Source organism: Dasypus novemcinctus, chromosome 3 (genome assembly GCF_030445035.2).
Source record: "Dasypus novemcinctus isolate mDasNov1 chromosome 3, mDasNov1.1.hap2, whole genome shotgun sequence".
NCBI classification, from domain to species: domain Eukaryota; kingdom Metazoa; phylum Chordata; class Mammalia; order Cingulata; family Dasypodidae; genus Dasypus; species Dasypus novemcinctus.
The window spans coordinates 51,192,879-51,217,408 of NC_080675.1; the positions used below are offsets into that span (position 1 = coordinate 51,192,879).

A 24,530-nucleotide genomic window follows, 5' to 3' on the forward strand; every position below is an offset into this window, starting at 1 on the left:
GTGGTTGCTGTTTTTTCACTCCTCTGAGCACAGAGAGCTCTGACACCCTCCTCTTATAGGTGACTTTAGCTGCCCAAAACTGCTAAATCACCCTTCTGAAGTCATATTCATTAAGTCATACTTATTAAGCTTCTTCAAGAATAATTTCAAATGCATTACAAAAATTGCAGCGAGGCTCACCTGATTTCTCTGGAAGCTTATATTCTGAGAAGAGTATGTATGACCCCAAAGATGATATTTTTAAAGTGTAAATGCCTTTTAAATGAAAGATAAATATCTACAAGCATAACATGGAGATTGCTGTCCTTAGGCCCGTGCTGGGGCAGGATGTGCAAATGTAGATTTGGTCTGGGAAACAGAGCCTCTGGGAACTACAGAAGAAAGGATCACGAGAAGGTATGGAGGGAGGAATGGTAGAGAAGGCATCACCTATCCATGAGGAAAAGAGAAATCCTGTGTTATGGTAAGGCCGTGCCTCCACAAAATGAAGTGGCAGGTTTGTCTTTGGTGCCTAGTACCCCTCCTTTCACCTGCGTGGTCACCCAGGCATCCTCTGCACTCATGCTGTCTCTTGTCTCCCCAAGGGACCCCCTCTGCACCAGGACTTTCTTTTCCAGACAATGCTCTGTTTTCCACTCCTTTCTTTGTACTGTTTCTACCTTTTCTTATCAACACTTGACTGTTTCCTTTCCATTCTCTCGAAGCCTTGCTGTATAATCTGATAAAGTAGCCCGTGCTAGTATTTGCATTGTAGGTCACCACTCATTATTCTGTTGCTTCCCTTGCCATCTGCATTTTAACTGGGGACTCCTGAAGCCCTTGACTAACGGGCTTGGAAACCAAACTTTTCTCCCAAATTATACCCCGACCCTCCATGCCATGCATGAGGTTGCTGAGGTGCTGTTTGGCTGTCCCCGAAACTGATCACACCTTCGGAGTGTCTGTGGTGACCAGTGACCCGCGTGTCAGAGTGCCTAAGGACACCCCACTCTGATAAGTATTTATTCATTCAGTCCGAAAACAGAGTGGGAGTGGAGGGGCGACGAAGGAATGCAGCAGTAGGGTTTTTCTTCAGTGATTCTTGCTTGCCAAGGAAGGGTTTGGATGCCCCTGGAATATTCAAAATGGGGGTGGGGTGCGGAATCTGGCAATTCTTTGTAAGATACCAGGCAATTAAAATTCAAAATGGCCAGAATTTCAAGAATTGGAGAAGCGAAAGAGAGGTTCAGTGGTGGGGACATATAAGAGACATTTCGCTGAAAGCCTGATAATTGGATTGCTATTGACTACGTCTCATCCAACAGGTTTCTTGGGTTTCTAAGGCATTTCTCGAATATGTGCCCTCCCGGCAGGAAGAGTGCAAAGCACCCCCCCATTCTCATCCCCACCCCTGGCTCTTTATCCCCTTCCCTTCTCCCAAATCTCCCATACCCAGTCCACTTTTGTGTCTTCCGGGTCAAAACCGGTTTCACAGTCTCCAGGGCAGGACGCCAGGACCGCGGACCCCGTCCTCGGGGTGGAGAGGTGCCCGCATCCCTGTGCGCGCAGGCGGCTCCGGGCCGCGCGGCGCTGATTCGCTGCCACCGAGACTGCGGCGCCCGCGCCGCGCCCGCCCCTCGCCGCCCGCCGCGGGTGCAGCTCAGTCTGTCTGCAGCCGCGCGGCCGCCGCGAGCCCAGTCGCTGCGGCCAGGGCAGACGCGCCTGAGTGCCAGCTCAGCGCCCCCAGGGAAGCAACGGCGAGTCCCCAAAGCCCGCAAGATGCAGGCCACCGCCGACTCCACCAAGATGGACTGTGTGTGGAGCAACTGGAAAAGTCAGGGTATTCTCTTTATTTCAGTAGTGCATGCATGCCTGCGGAGCACGGGCAGCCCGGGACCCGGATTCGTCCATTGTGCATCATTTCATCTTTTCACCTGTGGGATCTTTGCATGCTTCGTTCCTAAGAGCTTTCCGGGGAGGGAGGGAGGGTGCGGGTAGTAAACCTGCTATTTCGAAATCAAAATTGATGGAGTTTGATTTTTTCTCCCCCGCCCCCCCCCCCCTTTTTTTTTTACCCTCCACCCTCATCCCTTTGTTTTCTTTTTGTAATGCTGGTATTTTAAATAACGCATCATTTGCCTCCCTCCGGGAGTTCTTCTGGGATCCGTTCGTTGATCATTCAGTACTTTAATCTTTCTCATCCTCGGAGTTAAAAATTCTTATTGTTCCATGTAACCCAATGCATCTCTTTCTTCCAAAACGTTGAAATCTTCTAGTAGAACCATTAACTGAGAGGGCTCTAGTGCATCCTTTTAAGAGCGACACACCCATTTCAGGGTTATTTGTGGTACACAAAGAAGACTGGAAATGCAGACTAGCTCGAAATGCTGAAAATATGATGGCGTAGCCAAATATTAGGATGGCTCACCTTGAGGTTTTTCATGGTTTTTGTTGTCTTTGAGGTAACCTATAACTACTATTTATGGGGGGGGGGGGGGCGGGGGGGAATGGAGGGAAATAAAAGACAGTGCTGGTTGCTCTCTGGTATAACAGATTTATTTGGAAACAGTCCATATTAGCACTGGGTGTGGCCATCCTCCAGCCTCGCTTGGATTGCTTTTCAGCCATTTTTATTCAGCTTCATACTTCATACATCCATCTCTCCTTTGTTACATTGAGATTCTCTCCTTCACCTTGCTGTGTTAGAGATTATGAGGAGAAAGAGAGAATTTGCAAGAATGAATTATGTGCGGTAAATTTGAGTGTTTGCGAGATGAAGCGTCTTTAATATTTAACAAATATGGTTCCGAAGGAGGAGGCACGTTTGACTTAACCTGGAGGGCTTTCACAGCATCCCTCAGGGGAACAAGATTACTCTGGAGCATAAGCTGAATTTTTAAAAACCTGGGCACCTTCCCTTTGTAATTTTATGTTAGAGAAAGAATAGGATAGCTGTTCATCTTTAATGCCACTGAGGGTTTTGTATTTTTTTGTGTGTGGTATATTTTTTAAGAAAAAAAACCCGAAAAACCAGTAAACATAAACCTCAGAATTAAGAGCACATTGGCTTCTTATTTGTTAGTTTGGGTGACAATAACAAAATAAAATAATTCATATAGTATCGGATCTATTGGAAATACAGTTGTCAAAATTAAATACATAGACCTGTAAATTTAAAAGCCAGGAAATAAGAATTTTATGGTAATTGAAGGGTGTTAAGTTTAGAAAATGATAAGTGTATATGGAATAATGTATGTTTAACATAGAAAACAGCTGAGAAAATACTTTGTAACATTTCATTGTGTTTCAGCTCATCCGGTTTATTTTACATACACACTTGACAAAGAGCGATGGCTTGAATGTCAAGTTTAGATGGACATAACAAATGGATTTTTCACTGTGATTATGGGTTGCTTTTATTCTTACCCAAAGTAGACACCAAAAATGGCATTGTATTGTTTTTGGTGGTGGTGTTTTTTTTTCTGTGAAGATATGGGATGATATTTCATCATTCAAACCCAATCTGTATGTGTTTTCTCAGTTGACCTTCTCTCTGGGAGAAAAAAGATGCTGGGACATTTACAATCAGAAAATAGAACAAAATGCCATTTCACTAAAGGCAATCATTTTCATTTAGCTGCTTGTGAAGATTAATTCAAAATCGTGAAGGTCTTTTACACTCAGCGACCTTTGGTAGTCTTAAGAACCATCGATTTCCCGTTGTCAGAGAGAACAAAGCGATTATCTTGAAAATTAATAATTAGATGGGTGGGTTTATATGCACAAAAGAAAATAAGTGAATTCTTCCCTTTTTATCGTCCCCCACTCCACTGGGAAAACTTTCCATCTAAACCAAATCTACACAATTTTTTTGTTTAATATTTTCAATAAATCATCTTCACTTTCCCTCATCCTTAAAAGCAGTTGTTCTTAATGCTGGCTGCACATAAGGATCACCTGGGGAGCTTTCACAACCACAAAGCATGCCCAGGCCCCACCCCTAGAGAGCCTGATTCAGTTGGGCCAAGCATCAGTAGTTTTTGGAAGCTCCTCAGGTGAGTTTAATACTGAACCTGTGCTGAAGCCACTGGTATGTAATAATTTAGCCAGCCCAATCCATAGACTATGGGGATGAAGATCCAATATACAGATGACGAAATGTGTGTGAGTTCGAAGGGGCTGTGAATGCAGTTAAAAGAAGTCATTCTAACATTGCTAATAACGTCTTCCAAATGTATTACAAGATGAAAGCTTTTCCTGGAAAAGAGAATAAAGAATATGAACTTCAAATTTTGTCCATATTATTAAATATGGAGAAATTGCAACAGATTGACTGTTTCCCGAAGACACTATTGAAATTAATTACGATTTGTCATGGAAACTGTGGTGCATATGCAAAAAGGAGCCTTGTATTTATTTTATTAACATACGTGATTTCAGCTGTAATCAAGAATGTTAAAAGGTTTTAAAGTCCACATTATACTACATTACACAGCTTCTGCTACCAAATTTTTAAAAATGACACTAATACCATATATTGGTTAATATACTAAAGCCCTTTCTACACAGAAATGTGACAATAACTATAAAGCAGCCATATGGATATTAATCATGCAGATAACAGAAATATTAATATTTATTGAGCACTTAGTGTTTTGCTTGCATTATTGCATTTAATCCTCACAAATCCTATGAGGTGTTTTATTATTATTCCCATCTTATAGGGGAACTGAGGCTTTCTCCAGGGTACACATCTAGTAGTGGCAGAAGCTGGATTCAAACCTGGACTGTCTGACCCCAGAACCCCTCACTTCTCACTACACTACCATCTGCCTCTGCAGGGGTTAGCTTTTCCCTCAATAGCTTTTGTAAAAATATGAATTATCTTGGTAATGACAGTCTTGTTGGCCTCATAATCTCTCAAGTTTACATAGCTTCCATTTTACCAAACCTCCTTTCATTTGAGTTTTTCAGTTTACCGTTGGAAAACATGAAGCCCAAAAGCGGTTAAGTGCCTTGACCAAGGTTTTAGGATAAGGTGCAAATTGTGTAATAAAACATGACTCTCTCGGCTTCAAGTCCAGAATTCTTCCCATCTTAACTCTCCAACACCTGTCATACTGATAGTGAGTTACCAAAGGTGAACTCTCATTTGCCTCTTCCCAAGATGTTTTTCACATTGGTTCTCTCTTCACAGACAAAGCTAACTTCAGCAGCAAGAGGGTCATCTTGATAAATCTATGCCATTGATGTTAACATCAATGTTAACTATGTGCCAGTTGTTTTCCAAAGCTCTGGTTACACATCTTATCCTACTTAAGCCTCTATGAGATTATTGTTCCTCTCGATGTACAGATAAGGAAACTAAGGGTTTTAGCATTGAGAGGGTCAGTGAGAGGGACTCTAGAACGTAACTAGGTCCTGAATGCAGGGCTGTCTGATCCGAAGGTCTACACTTTTAACTACCCTACCAAGCTCCCTAAATCCAAATGGTACTCTGCTAGGGAAAGAAAATTTGACCAGAACCATTGATCCACATGATTAAGTTGATGATTTAAAGATGTTTTTCTAGATTTTGCTGTATTTAACAAATTCACCCTGAGAGCTGCTTGGCGATATGGTAGGGATGGTGCATGTCACATGATTGGGGCTCAGGGTCAGCTCCCCCTTTATTTTTTTTTGACAGCAGTCTGTAGTTACTGCTTCCTGGCATTTAAAACATTCATAGGGATGAGATGCTTTCCAAAAGATTTAATCAAAAAGCAGTAGTCCATTCTGAAAAGAGTTAGTTCAAAGCATTTATTAAACAGCCAAGCATCCCAGCACTGAGGAAATATGTTTCAGCCACAGTAATTGAAAAAAACATTTGCCTTTTGAAAATGGCTTTTGGGAAAAACAATTTTACACACACACATAAAGGCAGACCAATACCATCTTTACCAAAATCAGAATTTAGACTCATATCATTAAGTACATATTATACAAATATTACAACATAAATATTATATTTTCAGACTCCCTCTTTGGAGATTCTAATGTGTTCCAATGGGAAAACTCACTTAGCTGGGGATTTTTTTTTTAACAAAAGAAAACTCTCATTATGTCAATAATGTGCCAGTGGAGGTAGTCGATTACTCTATTGGAAATAAAGTGTTCCTTTTATCACAACATATTATCCTTTTCAAGAGGATCTTTATACAGGTAATATTACAAAGTTTTGGAAGAGAATAATGGCATTTTTTTCTAAGAATCATACCTGCACATTATGAAAATTTCAATTTGGACAAAGAAGAATTTCAAAAGAAAGCCAGAAATCACCCAAAGTCTTGACATCCAGAATTAATGTTACTATTTGATTACTGTGGTTTAGTTTCTCTATATACAAATATAAAATGAAGCTAGAAAACTAGGTGACAAAAACAGATTTTATAAAATAAGAATGTGTGTTTATATATGTATACGTATATATGTGTGTATGTGTATATATGTGTGTATGTATATATATATATTTAGGAGGTACTAGGGATCCAACCTGAGACCTTGTTTATGGGAAGCAGGAGCTCAACCACTAAGATATACTCCCCATATTTTAAAAAGTACTTAAAATAATTTTTATCTGAATTTAACTGAAGTAAAAGAAACTGATATAGTGTGAAACAAAGAATTGTTGAGATTCAGGTATAGATTCTTTTCCTTCCTAAAGTTAAGAAAAAATATTATGATAAATATCAATAGGTTAGAGTTATTCTTTAATTACATGTTTCAGTTTTAGTTTATATAGATGGACTCTCTTCCAAGTCTAACTTTTAAAAAGAAGATTCACTATCATGAGAAAGGCTTGTAAAAATGCTGATCTAAATCCACATCTTCAAATCTATTATTTTTCTCAGATTTCTAAAAAAAATAGTAATTCTGAATCTCTGTGACTAACAGGTATGATTACTACATGTTAACAGAGTTTGTGGATGAAATCTTCCGTCATTGTCAACAGGCCTGTCCTTCATCATCATTTATCAAAGGACTCTCTTCTTTGTATTTGAAATGATAGTCTATGATATTTTCTTTTTCATCTTTGGATTAGTTAATACATTCTGGAATAAGAACTGTGAAAATAATTGATTATTTTAAATGAACTTAGAATAAAATTGAATTCTACTATCCATTGAATCCAGTAAAACAAAATCTAACATGAAATAGACCTTGAGTGGGTAGCTCTCAATATCACTTTCCTTTTGGAAGTAATTAAATGTACATCACAACCAAATTCCCCATCCTTCTCAACCCCTCCTAAACTGTGTGCCTATTTGGCCTATGCGTTAATATTTATACTGTTTTCACCTTTCAGCTCCTATGAAAGTACACACAGGCATTCCAAGAAGCATGACTGGCTTATAGTTAAGATCATTTGAAAACCATGCATTTGGCATTAATGCTTATTTCAAAATCATCTTCTTGCCTAAGAAGCATGTGCTAATAATTATTACTACAAAACCTTGATAACTATTACAACTGTATTCTAAATTTATAGCATTTATTTCACATGAGATAAGAAAATAGGAATTTTAGAACTTAGAAGTACAGAGTTCTATTTCCCCAAAATATGGTTTTTTAAATATCTGAAGATAAAGCAAAGCTATTTTATTGTTTCACAAAATAAGACCCTTAAGTTCTTCCTTTATTGCTATAATACCAAAATGGGGAAAAAGTCAAGCCTTACTAACAAGTTCTTTGCCAAAACTGGTATTAATTTTGAACAAATGAAAAGGATGAATGTACCAGGTTTTAATTTTTAGAATTCATAGCAGTTCCACCTATTTCACATTCAGTGTTCTTCAAATGTGGTCATATTTTATCTCCTTCTTTCAGAAGTATTTCACCAAACTGCAGATTGGCAAACCTCAAATCTAGTGACTGCACGCATCAAGGAAGGACATTATATATATATATGGGGGGCATAATATTTTATTGGATAAAAAAATGGTATGATGGATCATTTTTACCTTTTCTTATTTCTACATTGTTCAAGAAACATTTTTTTTACCGTTGTGGTCTTGTCCAAAAATTTAAAATATATTCATTTTTATTAAATGAACCAGCATGTCCACTTCCATGTTTCTTGTATATTAACTTCCACTAAAAATGGATTTTAAGAAGTATGGCATAGGCTTCATTCAGATTTTGTGGTTTATGAAGACCAAATAAACTGATTTCGTATTTTTTTCTGATCCAAAAGCTTTTAACATTCATTATTTGGTTCCTTGAAAATCTTCCTGTAGGCCTCAGTTACCCCGTTTCCAAATCCTGCCTTGACTTTCCTTCAAGTCGTCTCTTCCTTTGAGCCTGGTTGCCCTACAGAGACCCCCCTCCAGGTGAGCCCCTGGATTTGCCGGAGGTTTCATAGGAGATGCTGGCCACACTGCCTTAAATACGTGGGCCCTGCTGCCTCGCCTCCTGGCCAGGCCCACAGCATCAAGAAAATGAGAATGGCTTTGCAGTTACAGCTAGTAAACAGGAGTCACGTTTAGCTTTCAACTCAGGAAAATGCGAGGCCCTTCACAGGTGTAAAAGCAGTTCTTGCCTTCGGTCCAATCTGAGGGGTAGTCCTTAGAGAAGAGCATGCTTGCTTTTGTCTCCCATGGATGGAAGGCACCAAAAATTGATGCTGGCTGTGACTTTGGCAATCAAACTGTTCATTTTCCTTTGGGCCATCAAAGCTCACTTAGAAAGTGGAGGATCATCTGTGGGGGATAAATGCTAGACTTTTTTTACTATGTATAGGAAATGCCAATCGTAGTATGTCCTCCCTATAAAAATAATCTTGAAATTATTTAAACATCTAACAATAGTGCTGGCATTTTTCTCTTCACAGTCATATAGGCTGCATTTAGGAGGTGTGGAGGAAGAGCCTTGGAAATGGCATTCCTACAGGGTTCAAGGCTCCTGGATTACCATATAAAATGTTAATTTATGTGGGAGATTGTTGCATGGTAAATGAAAGTCACAGAGTAGTTGGCCAGAAGATGTCATCTTTGAATGTTTCTGTGTGTCTTTATTTTATTACATCTGCTTCTGTTATGTTTCTCCAGCTTGATAGCAAAATAAAGGAAAGTTAAAATAGCAAAAGTTACTGCTCTCATTTATTAATATTTTGTGGTGATATTTTATTTGCTTCATGAAAATTGGAGAAACTGGCATTTCTGTCCATGCTTTGGACACCAGGTTGTAAAGAACTGAGGTTTTTCTAGCTTTCTAGTAATTTTCATAAGGTAGTCAAATATTGGAAGCTTACTAAAAGGTAAATAAAGATAATAGGATATTATTTGGTTGAGATATTGATATTATCTATGAACAGTAATTTACATTATTCCATTTGATCTTTTTAAAAGTAATATTACTTGTCATATAGCAGTAAGGCAATGTCACCTGAAATGTGTTCTGGACCTAGATGGAATATAAATAAATTCATTTAAGAATATGGTGTAATAATGTAGATAATTGTGTGAAATTTATTTATATTTTATATTAGCCATTTATGCCATATTTTGCCCTATAAATAAAATATGAGTGGTTGCATCACATTTGACATTAGGAATCTTTAAATCTGTCCATTTTGACTAGGTGAGTTCTAAGTTACTTCCAGTCAGGCTACAGAGTATACTCATACCTGCACTATGGGGTAATTGGATAAGATCACCAAAGCCCAGTTGCATTTATGAAATTCCATTGGCATTTCAAAGCCATTTTACAAAATGCTTTGCTTCTCAGTTTTTAGCAAAGCAATTCTAATTTTTATAACTGGCAGAGCAACACAGCAATATTCCTCTCCTAGTGAATGTGTACACAGATGTTTAAACTCTCACATGACCTTTCTGCATTAGGGGGATTTGGGAAGGCAAGGAAAAGTATACTTTGCTGTACCTGATAACTACTTGGGATAATTTGTTGTCATTCTAGAGTTACTTAATCCTTTTTCCTTGTGTTTTAAGGAAACTTCATTCAAATATGTGTTTTTCTGGATTGGGGAAAGCTTCCTACATCACTCTCAGCAGACATAAAATGTGAAAAAATTGGCATTTATGCAGTGGACTTGAAATACAGAAGTTCTCTTATCACTTCATCACCTCCCACCCTTCCCACTGAATCATCAGAACTCTGAGCCATTTGCCCTCCCTCCGACCACAAATAGCCACTGCCACTCTTCCAGCCCATCAGTTCCCAACTGTCTTGACTCTCTTCGTTCCCGGCCTGAGCGGAGGGTTGTCATTTTAATTCTTTCCTCTGAGATCTTAGATGACTCTGGTCACAGTCCTTGTAGGGACTCTCAGCCCTGGGCCACCTCACCATCTACTGCTTAGAACACCCAGCACCCAGCCCTGCTGACTGCTAACTTTAACCAAATGCTCTTTATGTTCTGGCAGTCCTTTTATGCCTTCTGTCTGGAATATTTACTATATTTTCTAGACCAATACTGTCCAATGGAAATATAACATGAGCCATTTATGTAATTTAAATTTTCTAGCAGCCACAATAAAAAGTAAAATACAAAAACAGGCAAAGTTAATTTTGATATTTTGTTTAACCCCATCTATCCAAAGTATTAACCTTTCAACATGTAACCCGTATTAAAAATATTAATGAGATCCTTTTTTGTACTAAGTCTTTGAAAACCAGTATATATGTACTTAACAGCATATCCCAGTTGGGACAAGCCACATTTTCCATACTCAGTAGCCACATAATACAGCTCGTTGATACTGTATTGGAGAGAGGAGTTCTCACCTTTTTCTACTCTTTCAAGCCTTGCTCTCAGGACTCATTTGCCATGGAGGATTTGATCGAGTTAATCTACCTCAAGCCACTTTAGTTCCCTTTCCACATCAAAACATATCGATAGCAACACCATTCCTTCCCAAAATGACTCTGTATCTTCACAAATCCCTTCTTCCTTTCATCTTTTATAAGAAAGAGCTATGACTCATCCCATCCTTTCCCACACCCTCTGAGACCTTACTTTATCAAATACCTCCTCTCTCCAGAATCCTCACAACTCCCTTTCCACAACATTCCCAAGTTTTGCTCAACTCAAAGGTGTTCTGATGCTCCTACCCTCCAAACTACCATTCCATTTAGCATCTTCTTTATACTTTGAACTCCACCTTTCCCCCAAAAAAGGAATCTATTCTCATTAGTTCCATTTCCTACTATCTACCCAACCCCTTACAATGAAGCTTTCATCTCCACTTCGTCTCCAAATTGCTCTCTCCAAAGATATGAATGACCTTCCAGTCTCCAAACCCAGTGGTCTTTTCTCAGTTCTCATTTCCCTGATTCTGTCCACATTACTTCACTGTAGCTTGTCGCTTTCTTTTTGGAAACTTACTGCCTGTTTGACTGCCATGACTGACACCATTTTGGGTCCGACACTCAAATAGGACTCTGTTTTTATAGCTCCATCTACTCCTTCATCCCTCAAAATATGTTCTCATCCTAAAGTATATTCCTTAACCTCCATTCTTTTATAGATTTCTTCCACTGACATGGCTTCAATAATCATTTCCACTCAGAATACACCCAAATGTAAATATTCAACCCATGTCAGTGAATTTCAGTCTGTATTTCTGCATTTCCAATTGTCTGTTGTACCTATACATCTGAATATCATTGGATATTGGATATATATATATCCAATGATATATATTATTATTACTTGTCAATTTAACACAGCTACTTTGACAAAGCCTAGAAAACACAAATCATTTAACTTCCAAGCTTTTCAAAAATTAGCAAATATTGTTATATAATAATAAGCCTCAGCTAATGTTCCTTATCTCATGTCCTGCCCAGGCTGCGTCAAAATGCCCTGCTTCATCACGTCAGAATCTCTAAGTTTAAAAACAAGTGCCAGCTTTTTCCCCAAACCAGTTCATCCTCAGATTTCCTATTTTTGTCAGTGATACTCATCAGTCACCCAGATTTGAAATGTTACTTTCACCTTTAATTAGTACTTCCTCCTTTCTCCCACAGCTAATTAGTCACCATTCTTGTCAACTAATCCTTCATAATATTTCCCTTTAACCACCCATCTCCTTAACAAATTGCTTGCCACATTCACAAACCTTCCCACATCCCCTTTCTCCTATCAATTCCAGTACCATCTTTTGCTTGCACTTAACGCAGTCCCCTCCAACAACACAGGATATATTGGTGTTGATTTTAAGTAAATCATTTCTAAGTGAATGTTCAATCTTCCCAACTAGACTTTAAGTTCCTTAAAAGCAGGAACAGGTAGTGGATGTGGCTTAAGTGCTTGGGTGACTGCCTCCCAAGTGGGAGGTCCCAGGTTCAGTTCCCAGTACCTCCTGAAAAAACAAGAACAAACAAAAAACAAAACAAATGAAAAAACCAACTCAGATAAGCCTATGTGACTCAGTGTTTGAACACCAGCTTCCCAGGTCCCAGGTTCAGTCTCAGCTCCCAGAACCTTAAAAAAAAAAAAAAAAAGGAACAAAATTTTATGACTTCTTTATTCCTGTGCTTCCCAATAATAGATGATCAATGATTGCTTACAACTGATGACTAGTTTTCACTTGAAAAAAAAAAAAAGAGAAGATTCATTTTAAATATCTAGGTCCAAAGGCAGATTTAAATCTAATTAGGTTTCCTCAAATTAATTTTGCAGACATATACAGTTTGAGAGGTAACTGTTTTTGTTTTATGGAAAGTGTCATATTTAGGATTTAATCCTGCTTCTATCTGCTAGTCAAGGTACACGTTTCTTGACTTTTAGCCTCTTTACCAGTTATAAACCCTAATGTAGTTTATTGTGAGGTTTAAATGAATAATATATGAAAGTGCTTTTAACATTTCAGAATCTATGTAAATAGATTATCATGTCACAAGGTACCCAGAATCTTCATCTCATTCTTTTAAAATACAGATTCTTTTGTTACCTTCAAATGAAAGTCTTTCAGCAATCTTAGCAAGTTGATTGAAAGATCTATTTTGCAATGATCCTACACCATATTAAAATTACTCACTTGGTGCTCTCTGTCTGAATTTCCTCAGGTAAAGCTGGGACCTGCTGCCTGCCATCCTCAGGCTACTTGGACAGGTGGTAGGAGAGTCACTGGCTTCCTTAGAGGCAGAAGGGTATAACATTTTTAACAGATGTCTAGCAATTTTTTAAGTGTAATCCACTTGAAAATAGTAAATCCTGTCCTTTCTTTGCCTTAAAACTACCTGCAGGGTCTCCTGTGTCCCTTTACATCTCACAAATGGATGTATCTGCCTTCCCTAGCACTAATTCGTACCACCTGTAGCACAAATCATGCTCTCTTGTTTCCAAATGTGTCTGCCATGAGTCTGTGGGCACAGTAAAACAGAAGTTATAGTTTAATTATTATTTATTTTCCTGTTTTTTTACAATTGATTTATTTTTATATCTCTGGTGCCTAGCACTTAGTTTTTGCTCTACAAATACTGAATAAGTGAACTAATGTGGAAAAGGTAACACTTCAGGTATGATGTTTTAGTTTCCATTTTTATTCTCCCCTCCCTCTCACTGCATAAAACAATAAATATGAAGGTGCTCCAGTGCCCCAAGACTACTAGTTCAGCTGGTCTAGACCTAGGCCTCACCTTACCAAGATGCCCTGTCATCAAATCCACTCAAGCCCAGGGGAACCAGGCATCCATGGAGATCCCTTCTTCTCTTATTTTTCCCTTCTACTTTCAGGGCCCCAGGAGATTCTTACAGGTCATGTCTTCTAAAACATTCCTCTTCTCTGCCTGAAAAGGATCAATGTTTTGGTGCTCTGTTCTCAGCAAATTCTTCTAAAAGGAAAATTATTTGAACTCATTCAAACTTTTGTTAATGATACGCAAACCTTTAATGCATTATCTAGCTCTGGGATCTTTGCATTAAAAAAAAAAAGACGATGAAAACTCTTTGAAGATAGAAAGAGTTAAGCCAAAGGAATGAATTCCTAATGGTGGAATGTGAGTCAGTGTGACTGGTGATTGGGGCATGAAGAGAAGAGAGGTATTGGAGCAACAGATATTGGAGCAACAGACTTTCCCATAGCATCCAGAAACCAAATTGTAGGACTAACCCTACTCAGACAAAAATCTTTTCATCCCAGCCCATGCATGTGATCCACCCCCACTACTTCCTACATTGCAGAAGTGTTGTATGGGAAAGGGAACAAATTTATGCCCAGTGAAATGGCTGCCTACTGGAATTGTTCTGAGTTAATGTCATTGATGGTGGGTGGGGGAAGAAGGGGAGGGACAGTAGGTGGTGATGGAGGGAGGATCAGCTCAAAAGTAAACTCTATCTAGCTTGCTGGGGGTATGTGCTCAGTCTGCTTATAAAAGTGCTTTCTCCCCTTTAACCCCCTGATTTATTCTCCAGCCAACCTGAAGTAAGTGCTGTCAAGGGGGTTAATTCTTTGCTCTATGACATTTCTTATGTCACCTCTGTAGCCCAGGTGGGGTGACCCTTTTCAGTACTGTTCATCAGCTAATTGCATACTCAAATATAATGGGAGCAGCTCTCTGCTCTCTTCAACCTGGTCGCCTCCGTCTTCCTTTGAGCAAATGATTGGCATCTGATTCTGTTAAGCTGGTATCTCCAGGTATGTGGCACATGAAACAGTGTAAGCAACTGCCACTTTCATTTGGTTGTGACATGTGAATATTATGTTTTATTTACCCTTTCCAAAAATTGATTGACTAAGCCTTCTATAAAAACTATTTGTTACTTGCTAATTGGAGAATAAATTTGCATACATTCTTCAGCAAAGTTTCTATGGCTTTTTTCATATTTTGGTGACTGGAATCGAAATATTTCCATTTTGTATCACACTTGAATCATCATGGCTTTTTCCTTTTGAATTATTTGTTTCTAAATTCAAAGAAGGTAAGAATTGAATGGCAGATATGTAGATTTTAAAGCCTTGCATTCTGGATTTTTAAATCATAGAGTGGAAGCAAACATCATGTTGTACAAAATGGTTTAATCCAAATGTCAGTTCCAGGCTTTCTTGAGACTACCATTAGGGCCTCAGATTTGCCTTCATTTTGGAGGCAGGCCATGCCTTTGTCCAGATGTTTTTTGGATTGCTTGGGGTCTCTGGCCTGTCCTCCCTGTCACCGAAGACACCACATCTCCTCAGCAGTAGGGGAAGCCGTGTGACTGGTGAACATATCAACAGGCTGCAACTGAGATATAAACTTAGCAGGGTACCAAGAGGTGCACATAATCAATGCATCCAAAAGAAAGGACAGGTAGGAAAATACGGAGTCCTCCATATTTTCGATTTTCTTCCCAAGTCATATAATCTGGGCCTCCGTACAAACCCAGAGACAAATATACGACTGTAGGAGAGTCAGTGGCTTTTTCTTATCTGTGAATTTGTCAGCTATCGTCAGGGATGGATAAGATTCCTCCAGATCACGATGAAATGACAGTAAGCACCCCGGGCATAGCCACACGTTTACTCTCTTGTGCCTAGGAACCCAAATGCCAGGTGAGGGCCTGCAGGGGCCGCCGTTCTGAGGCCCGCACCTGGCGGCTGGTGTTGGCGCTTCCCGTGCTAAGGGGAGTGTGTGCTTGTGTCTCCTCCTCACAGCTATCGACCTGCTGTACTGGCGGGACATCAAGCAGACCGGGATCGTGTTTGGGAGCTTCCTGCTGCTGCTCTTCTCCCTGACACAGTTCAGCGTGGTGAGCGTCGTGGCCTACCTGGCCCTCGCCGCGCTCTCGGCCACCATCAGTTTCCGCATCTACAAGTCCGTTTTACAAGCTGTGCAGAAAACCGACGAGGGCCACCCCTTCAAGTGAGTGACCCGGCCGACCAGCCCTCCCCGCCCACGATTCACTCTCGGTCTCAGACCAGTGTTTTCATGTCTATTGTTGCTTGTGAGTTTCTGAAAGGACTCAGTTATCCTTATTCGGAGGTTTACTGCTTTATTATTTTTTTATACTTTAATTACTGCTACTACTAAAAGTAATCGTAACTCATTGTATATGTGTACAATGCTTTCTACCTGAAGGTGTATTTCAACAGTTACTTAATCCATCCACTCAGTGAGGAAGGCAGGGCGGACTTTATAATCCTTATTTACACATAGCAAAACTGATGTTCCAAGAAGTGAGGTGACTTTTGCAGAGTCGTGCAGCCAGTAAATAGCACACAGCCAGGACCTGTGGGGTTTTTTATTTCCGTGCCTCTCCCTGGAGGTTTAATACCAAAGGACCAAAAGCCTGAAGTGCAAAGTTCAGGAACGGTCTAAAATGTGTCCTCCTGTATGTATTTTTACTGGAGAAATCAGATTAGAGTATCGAAAAGGAATAAATATATTTTTAAAAGGCATTGTATTAACTAAGGGAATAAGTTTGATGTAGCTGAGAAAGGGAGTATTGTCACCTAACCCCACCCCCAACTCACCTCGGTGGTAGTCTGCGGGGCCACGGCCGTCGCACGTGCCTGGCCCAGAGGGCAGGCTCCCCTGCAGCTCTCCTCACCTCCTGTAACAAGGCAAAGTTCTGAGTCCAGTGGATGCTGCAGAATGGCATCTGGGCCAGCCTCAGTCATTCACTCACAACTCCTCTGAATCCCCCTGACTCACCCTCCCAGCAGCTGAATCAAGTCCTGGGTGGCACCAGGCTCTTAAAAGGGGAAAAGACCCCTCTGTGGGGGAGCTTGTTGACCAGAGGGAAAGGGCTGCTTCTCAGTCTCTGGTCCCTGGCCTCAGGGTGGAAGACAATTACAGTCTGGGCATTCTTGCCCTTGGGATGTATTTGGCCTTCTCCTAATGCAGTGTGAGTGGATCTTATGGGCTTTAGGTTGGCTCCACAAGTTCCCATCCCCGAACTTGGGAAGAGCAGAGAAGTGGCATGTCCTGTTAACAGGGTGTATATAATGCCACTTCAGCGGCCTTGGCTCATGACCATTTAGAGCCTTCCATGTCCCAGCCTCTGCCCTTAGCCATCTACTTGAGGCTTGCTTCTCAAATGTGCTTGGTCCTGAAACTGTCATGTTGCATGCAGACTTATCTCTCATTTGGCTTACAGCTTCCAATACCCAATTATAAGAAGAAGACTAACTACAATGAGTTCAACTACTTTATCTTCCTAAGAGAGACTAATTTAACATTTAAAACTTCCCTCTGGCTGAGTTCGTTTTTGTCAGTAATAGGAATATCTGACTTGGAGTACATTTTGAACTCATATACACTTTCTAGATAAGTCAGTATTTTCCCACTTTTAATTGTAAATGTTTCCCTAAAACTCAGGCTAACCCTGGCTTTACTCTTTTCATCTCAATTCCCAGAGTTGGGAAAGCACTGTTAACTCTAAGGATGAACTCTAAGGATGACCCCCTAGGTCAGTAACATGGTGCTATTGTCAAAGAGGGGAAGGAGGGGAGGCAAGAGGGCAGACGGGCCTCTGGGGTGAGCATGGCCAAATAGGAGGAAGGTGAAGTTGGACTGACTTTTAGATATGAAAAATGTAATTACTAAAAAGTCTTGTCTTAATAAAACTGGTGAGCATTTTAATATGGCCCAAATCACTTGCGTTTTCAGTGCTTTCTAAATAATAAAATCCAGCATTAAATTCCAGAATTTAAACATGAACTCTTAATGTTTTGATGAGCAACAAGAATTGGCATCTAGGATTTTCAGCTATCTTACCTATTTAAAAAGAAAATGTCTCCCGGCAGCCGAGAAGAAATGGGGCTTTCACAATTGCCTGCTGGACTGGGGGATTTATGGAGAATTCAGTAAATAAGATAATTTCAGACTGACTTCCCTGTTCACAGCCAGACTCCCTGAATTATCAGCTCCCGCTCTCCTGCTCTGTCTTTGCTAGACAGAAGCAATCACAACATCCCATGAAGAGCTGTGATTTCTGCATCCCCCAGTGCACTGGAGGCAATCTTATATGGCACCCTCGCCCACCTGGCCATCCTCACAGATGAGAGAGAAGAAAAACTGAGCCATCCAGGGGCAGGCCTGTCAATATGCCAGCCAGCCTGTTTTGTGATTGTCTCTGATGGAATTCTGTGGGGATGGTTTGTTGACAGGGCCTACTTGGAGCTCGAGATCACCCTTTCTCAGGAGCAGATTCAGAAGTACACGGACTGCCTGCAATTCTATGTGAACAACACGCTTAAAGAACTGAGGAGGCTCTTCCTTGTCCAGGACCTGGTGGATTCCTTAAAAGTATGATTGCTTAAGCCGTTCACTTTACAGTCTTGAGTTTTGTTTTCCCTACAGCTATAGTATTACAAACCACCACATAATGGAGAATAATAAAAAGCAAGTGATAATTATGGTCTAAAGTGCAGAAAACCTCTAGGTATAAGGTGCCTTGGAATCACTGAGTCTAATCCCCTCATTTTACAGATGGCAAACCTGTGTGGCTCAGAAGGGTTGTAAAAGTTGTCCGAGGTTGCCCGGTGAATAACTGGCAGAGCAGGGATCAAGCCCAGATCACACAGCCTCTAATTCCATACTTGTTAGAACATACCAGGTTGTCTGTTATCACTATTTAAAATTCTTTAGGCAATTTCTTAAATTTATTCTAAAATAAAAAATACATATATATATATATTTTTTTTAAAAACAACTCATCTAGTTTGGGGATGCAAAAAAATAGATGTGGTTTTTTACCTAAAGAGACTCTGGACTGTGCTAATAGCTAGAGGTCCAAGTGTCCTTACAAAGTTTGACTCAGGAGAAATGATTGAAGGACTAAGGTGTGCCAGACCCAACCCTCGGCCAGGATCCAGAGCTCCTTGGTCTTACTCTGCAGCTCTCATGGAATGCACTGGGTTTCTCTGGAAAGCTGCTTTGGCCTCCCTGTGACTTAGATATAAATGAGGTTTAATCAGTCATGATTAGGCAAGGCTGAGAGCAGGATGGGAGAAAGCCTGGGTGAGGTTGTTGTGAGTTTTCTGGGCTCCCAGAGTCCTTTGGACACACCCTGCCAGGGTTTAGGACACAGGGCTGCCTGGAAACTGTTCCCAGAAGGGCAGAAGAAACAGTAGTGATGTGGACTTGACCCTCAAGGTGCTTTCCTGGAATGATGCCTTGCCGAGTAATGACTAAAAAGAGATACCAGAGAGATTATAATTACTTACCTAAGGTGACATTTCTATTTGTATTTGTAATGTAAATATCGTGGGTCATATCAGGGATGGGCAATCCTTTTCTGTAAAGAGCCAGATAGTAAGTAAATAAGTAAATATTTTAGGCTTTGCAGGTCACATAATCTCTGCCACCACTAACAGACTCTGCCATCATAACATGAAGGCCAAAGTCAACACGTAAATGAATGACTTTGTGTCAATGAAACTTTATCTGTAGACACTGAAAATATAATCAAAATGAATTTCATATCATTTTTACATGTCATGAAAAAGAGTTCTTGTTTTACTTGTTTATATTTTGACTACAAATGTAAAAAAAAACATTCTTATCTCACAGGCACATACAAAAACAAGTGAAGGGCGATAGTTTGCCAATCCTAGACTAGATCTTTTAATAAAGCGATTTGAAGGGTTCTGAGAGAAATAAGCACTGAATCCCCTTTTCGTGATTCTGCAATGAGTTTTCAATACCTATTGCTTTTATATTTCCAATTGAAATCATGATGTATTTTGCCTTAAATTCTAATCTTTTTTAAAAAATCAATGAAATGAGCCTTTTCTCTTCCCTTGGCAGTGTTACGAGCCCTAAGGGTCCTTTCTTTTTCAGTTTGCAGTCCTGATGTGGCTCCTCACTTACGTTGGCGCCCTCTTCAATGGCCTGACCCTGCTGCTCATGGGTAAAGACATGCCGTGAATATAATGCCTCCTAGACTGTTAGCTATGAGTAGCTTGTTTTGGCAGATTCTTAGGAACAAACACCACAGATATCCCTGAGTACAGAGCATTTCCTTTACCATCAGAGTTTAATGAAAGAAAATGATTTATATTACACATTAATAATGAATTTCTTATTCTGAAGCTTTTTCTCATCAACCACAACTAGTTTTATTTGGCTTCTAATATATTTTTGGATATTGGATAATATATATGTCATCTTTTCATAGAGATTAACTTGCATCTTAAGGGGGCACAGTCTACCCTCATTCTAGGATTTATGATATAATGTCTATAAAGGACTCAGTGCCTTTACATTTTCTTTGTAAACTGCCCTGTCCTATTTTATCTAAAACGCTGGTTTTTATAATTAGTGCTATAATATTAAATAACAATATAAACTAAGCTTATTTTTGCTGTTAACACTCAGAATTTTAATACTGTATTTGTTTTTTATCCCAGCTGTGGTTTCAATGTTTACTCTACCTGTAGTGTATGTTAAGCACCAGGTAAGTTCTTTGTGTGTCAATCACTCATGTTAAATTTTGACCTCATGAACTTTGGATGTGCTTATTATTTCTTTCTTTTTGTAGGCACAGATTGACCAATATCTGGGACTTGTAAGGACTCACATAAATGCTGTTGTGGCAAAGTAAGTTACATCGTGCACTTCTTAAAAAGAAAACATTGTTTTAAGCAGGCATTTGAGTGGATTAGGTAAGGGCAAAAAATGGGTAATAAAATAATAGATCCATTTATGATCATCATTCACTATTTGAGTCATATATTTGTTCTCGTCCCAATCATATTCTTTAAGAAAAGTATAAATATTATACTTTCAGTGGTTTATTTCAGATATCAATATGAATGAGTTTGATAAATTGTTAAAATCTGTCTGGGGACTGACCTCTGTGCAAGAACAAGATGAGCTGGAGGAGAGAAGGAAGCCTGATTCAGAAAAGTAATATTAATTTTTAACAGTTTAATTAAAATACAAATAATTAACAAACATTTTCAATCTTTTAAACAATGAATATTGCTATCCAGTATTCTAACCAGAATCACTAATGGCTTTTTAAACCATTGAAATTATTTCTTAAAGCTTTAAATATTTTTAAAATCTGTAAAAAAAATATCTACTTAAATTTTATAAATTATACCACTCCAACTCAACAGGTGTGTATGTGTGTCTCTTTATTTAATTAACACCATTGCTTTTAAAAGCTGAATCTTGAATAGATGCTGATTTATAGGTTAACTTATTATATTAAGAAATTACAAGTCTTAAGTATCCAATGCTAACATGGTCATTAAACTTTGTATTTTTCCCTAATTTGTAAATTAGTATTTTTTTGATGTGTCTCCATCTAAAATGATAGTTTTTATGTTGTCACTATTATTCAAAATTTTATTTTAATCAAAGGTTATCCTGGGCTTCAGCTACAAATACAAAGGGACTAGACTTTGTCGACATAAACTACCATATGATTGGATCTGAGTGATGGTCAGATTTAAATGGAAGTAGTTAAACAAAGATGTATAATAACAAAAAAAAAACAAGAAAAAATACCCCCTTTAAACTAAAATTCCTCTGTTATTAGATTGCATGACATCAGCTGCGGTTCTCTCCTGAAATACATAAAGATCTTGTTTTTTACTGTGTGCAGTTTACATTCTTCCTCTTAAAGTCATTAGGAACACATAAAATTCTCTGCAGAATTTGGATCTATATCAGATCCACAACACGTTTGAAAAGGCTTGAAATTATCAGTTGGGATCCAAGTGTAACAAAGATCTCATGAATATTAGCAAACTAAGGATAAAATATTCATTATTTTGTATTAAGGAATGTTAGCATGGTATAGTTTAAAACTTGGTGATGCCCAAACTTAGGGAACCTGCTTAAAATATATATATATACTAATTCCCAGACTCTACAACAGAGCTATAGAATTAGAATTTCTAGGACTGGTGACCAGGAGTTTATATTACAATGAATTCTATGGTGACTTTTTGGCAGCTAGAGAGATGTTTGAGAACTTTTGCAATGAACAAAACTATAGGAATTTGGAATTTGGGAGATGGAATATCTGGGTTCTAGTCCTAAGTTGTCCAATACTTAGTTTGGGGATCTTGAGCAAATCATGCCTGCTAATTGTTTATTTGTTGGTTGTTTGGTTAATTCCAGAAAGAGGAGTGCTTATTATGTCCAGGGTACTGCAAATAACAAGCAGGGAGGGTACAAAGATGAATGAGATTATCCCAGCCCTAGAAGACCCCTCGGCCTATTAGTACAGACAGATTTACAGAGATAACTATAACTCAATATAAGAACCATAATAGCTGTTGTGTAAAATGTCAAAGTAAGGGTGATGAGGAAACAGCTATTCCTGCCTAGAGCAGATAATGAAAAGCCCCTCTGATGAAGTTAGACCTTAGCCCTGAAGGATGGGCAAGCATTTATCAGGTAGATGATGAGGGTAAAGACATGGCAAGAAGAAGAACTAATATAATCAAAAGCAGAAAAGCACGAAAATGTAGTTCATGTATGGGAAGCAGCCAGTTTGTCTAACGCTTTAGTGAGTGGAAAGGTCGAGTAAAAAGACAGGATGAAGCCAGCTGATGAGTGCTATAAGGAATTTTGACTGTGATCCAACAGGGAATGGCAAGACCTCAGTGTTTTCAAGAAGGAAAATGACATACTTAGATTTATGTTTTAGAAAGATCACTTTGACAATCTAATGGAAGAAGAACTGGAGTGGGAGAGACGGGAGATGTTTGACAACTAAGAAGCCATCATAATTCAAACAAAAGTGTTGAAGGAATGGGCCGGTTAAGATGGAGGGAAAGGAGAGATGATACAGAATATAACATATTCAATGTAATTGTTACATATACATGTAATTGTAAGATGTTCAATGTAATTATTAAAACTGGAAATCAAGGCTGAAGAAACAGAAAGGAAATATGATAATATGGTTTCTGTAATTGAGCTTCAGATTTGGCTCTGAGCCTCTTAGGTAGCTAAACCAAAAAAAAAAAAGTATGTAGCTCTTGTTATCAGAAAGGAGGAAAGAACAGGTTTTCAAGAGAATTTGTTTTTCCTGGCACTAAATTTTGAAGGAAATTTCTTGGGGGGATCTTACTTCTAAAGTCCCTTTAACTTCTAAAATTCTGATTCCATGTTAGAATAATTCCAGTAAAAGAATTCATGCCATTTGAGTAGAACGATTAAGGAAATGATCTTTGGGATCAGACAGACTATATTGAGTCCATTTCTGATACTTTTAGCTATATGAGGTCATCATACATTGTTATTTGACTCTCTGAGCCTATTTCCTTACCTGTAAATTATAAATATTGATATTTACCTTATAGGATTGTTGCAATTAAATGAGATAATATCTGTAAAGTACCCTTAGTGGTACATAGGAAGCACTCAATAAATGATAGATATCATCACTATCATCACTGTCAGGGTTTAGAGGTCAGTTCAAGAGAGATGTGGAGGACAGTCCCAGGAGACCTCGGTACTAGACCTTTGTTCATACGACTGAATTGATGACGATGTCCAGGTCACTTAATCTTTCTGTGTCTCAGTTTTCTAATGATAATAAAGGGGTACTAACACTACCTTATTTACTTAGAGTTTTGAAATTAAGGAAAAAGGGCTTCAAATTAGAAAAGGCAAAATAAGTATTGTAGAGGGAACTAAAGCTTTAAATAAATGAAAAACTAATAAGAAATCTGCCTTAAGTAAATTCACAATTATGGGTCTATGTAAGTTATATTCTAAAAAGATTAAATAGCCTGAGATTTTACCTTGAAACTCTCTTAATGATCTTTGATATATCTCAGAGAATGAAGTAAGGCCCTGAAAACTGAAGTTGGATAAGAGCTGTCCTATTTTTCAAATAAGAGAGAGCCTAGAAGTTACATTTTGACAAATTGGATGCCTAATTTCAAGCAAAATCCCATATGTGTTTGTAAGCATATAGGTAAATACCAAGAATAGCATGGTTTAATATATTCAGTAAACCAGAGGATTTACTGAACTGCTCTCTAGTCATTAAGTATTCTGATTTCAGTGGTGTACTCAACAGGTCTTCCTGATATGCTTGTGTAGAAAATGGTTATTATGGTCCAGATAATAATATAATTAGGTAGAGTTCTAGAAGGTTGAAAAAGTAGAATCCAAGGATGTTCATTAACTATGAAAGATCTGTCTGGGCCAGGTATAGTAATGTGACACAGGGCCCTGCCTTTGATGCCATTACTTTAATGCCACTACTTCACATGATTATGTGAAGACAAAACCAAATATACTTACGAAGTTTCTGGTTGACACACACTTGGAACAAAAGCAAATTCAGGAGATGGCACACTCAAGAGTCAAAATAAATTGAGTGATGTTGAGCAAGAAACAATGCTGAACTGAAATCAGTAAAATGAAATTAGCAGGGAAAGTAAAGTCCTACATTCAGGTTTTCGAAAAAGTCAACTTTACAAAAAAGGATAGGGAAGGAGAGGGGAGACATGGTGTAACAGTAGCCTATGTAAAGAGTACCTGGGGGATTTTAACTGGTTAATTGATCACAGACAAGTATGAGGCATGATGGGCTGAGGCATCTTTTTTTAAAAAATCAATGGAAGTTTAGAAGTTATTAATAACAGTATAAA

The 24,530-nt window shown here is 38.7% G+C and overlaps 1 protein-coding gene across 2 annotated transcripts in view; it reads left to right on the forward strand.

Moving 5' to 3' along the window:
• The window catches only part of RTN1 (reticulon 1), a 521,272-nt gene that overhangs the window by 494,699 nt on the left and 2,043 nt on the right, over positions 1–24,530 (forward strand). For both annotated transcript variants that reach the window (XM_071213902.1, XM_058293347.2), the window contains 5 exons: positions 15,612–15,819; positions 18,069–18,207; positions 19,744–19,813; positions 20,313–20,359; positions 20,444–20,502. In XM_071213902.1, the coding sequence (XP_071070003.1) occupies positions 15,612–15,819; positions 18,069–18,207; positions 19,744–19,813; positions 20,313–20,359; positions 20,444–20,502 (523 nt within the window). The remainder of the gene's footprint in view (positions 1–15,611; positions 15,820–18,068; positions 18,208–19,743; positions 19,814–20,312; positions 20,360–20,443; positions 20,503–24,530) is intronic.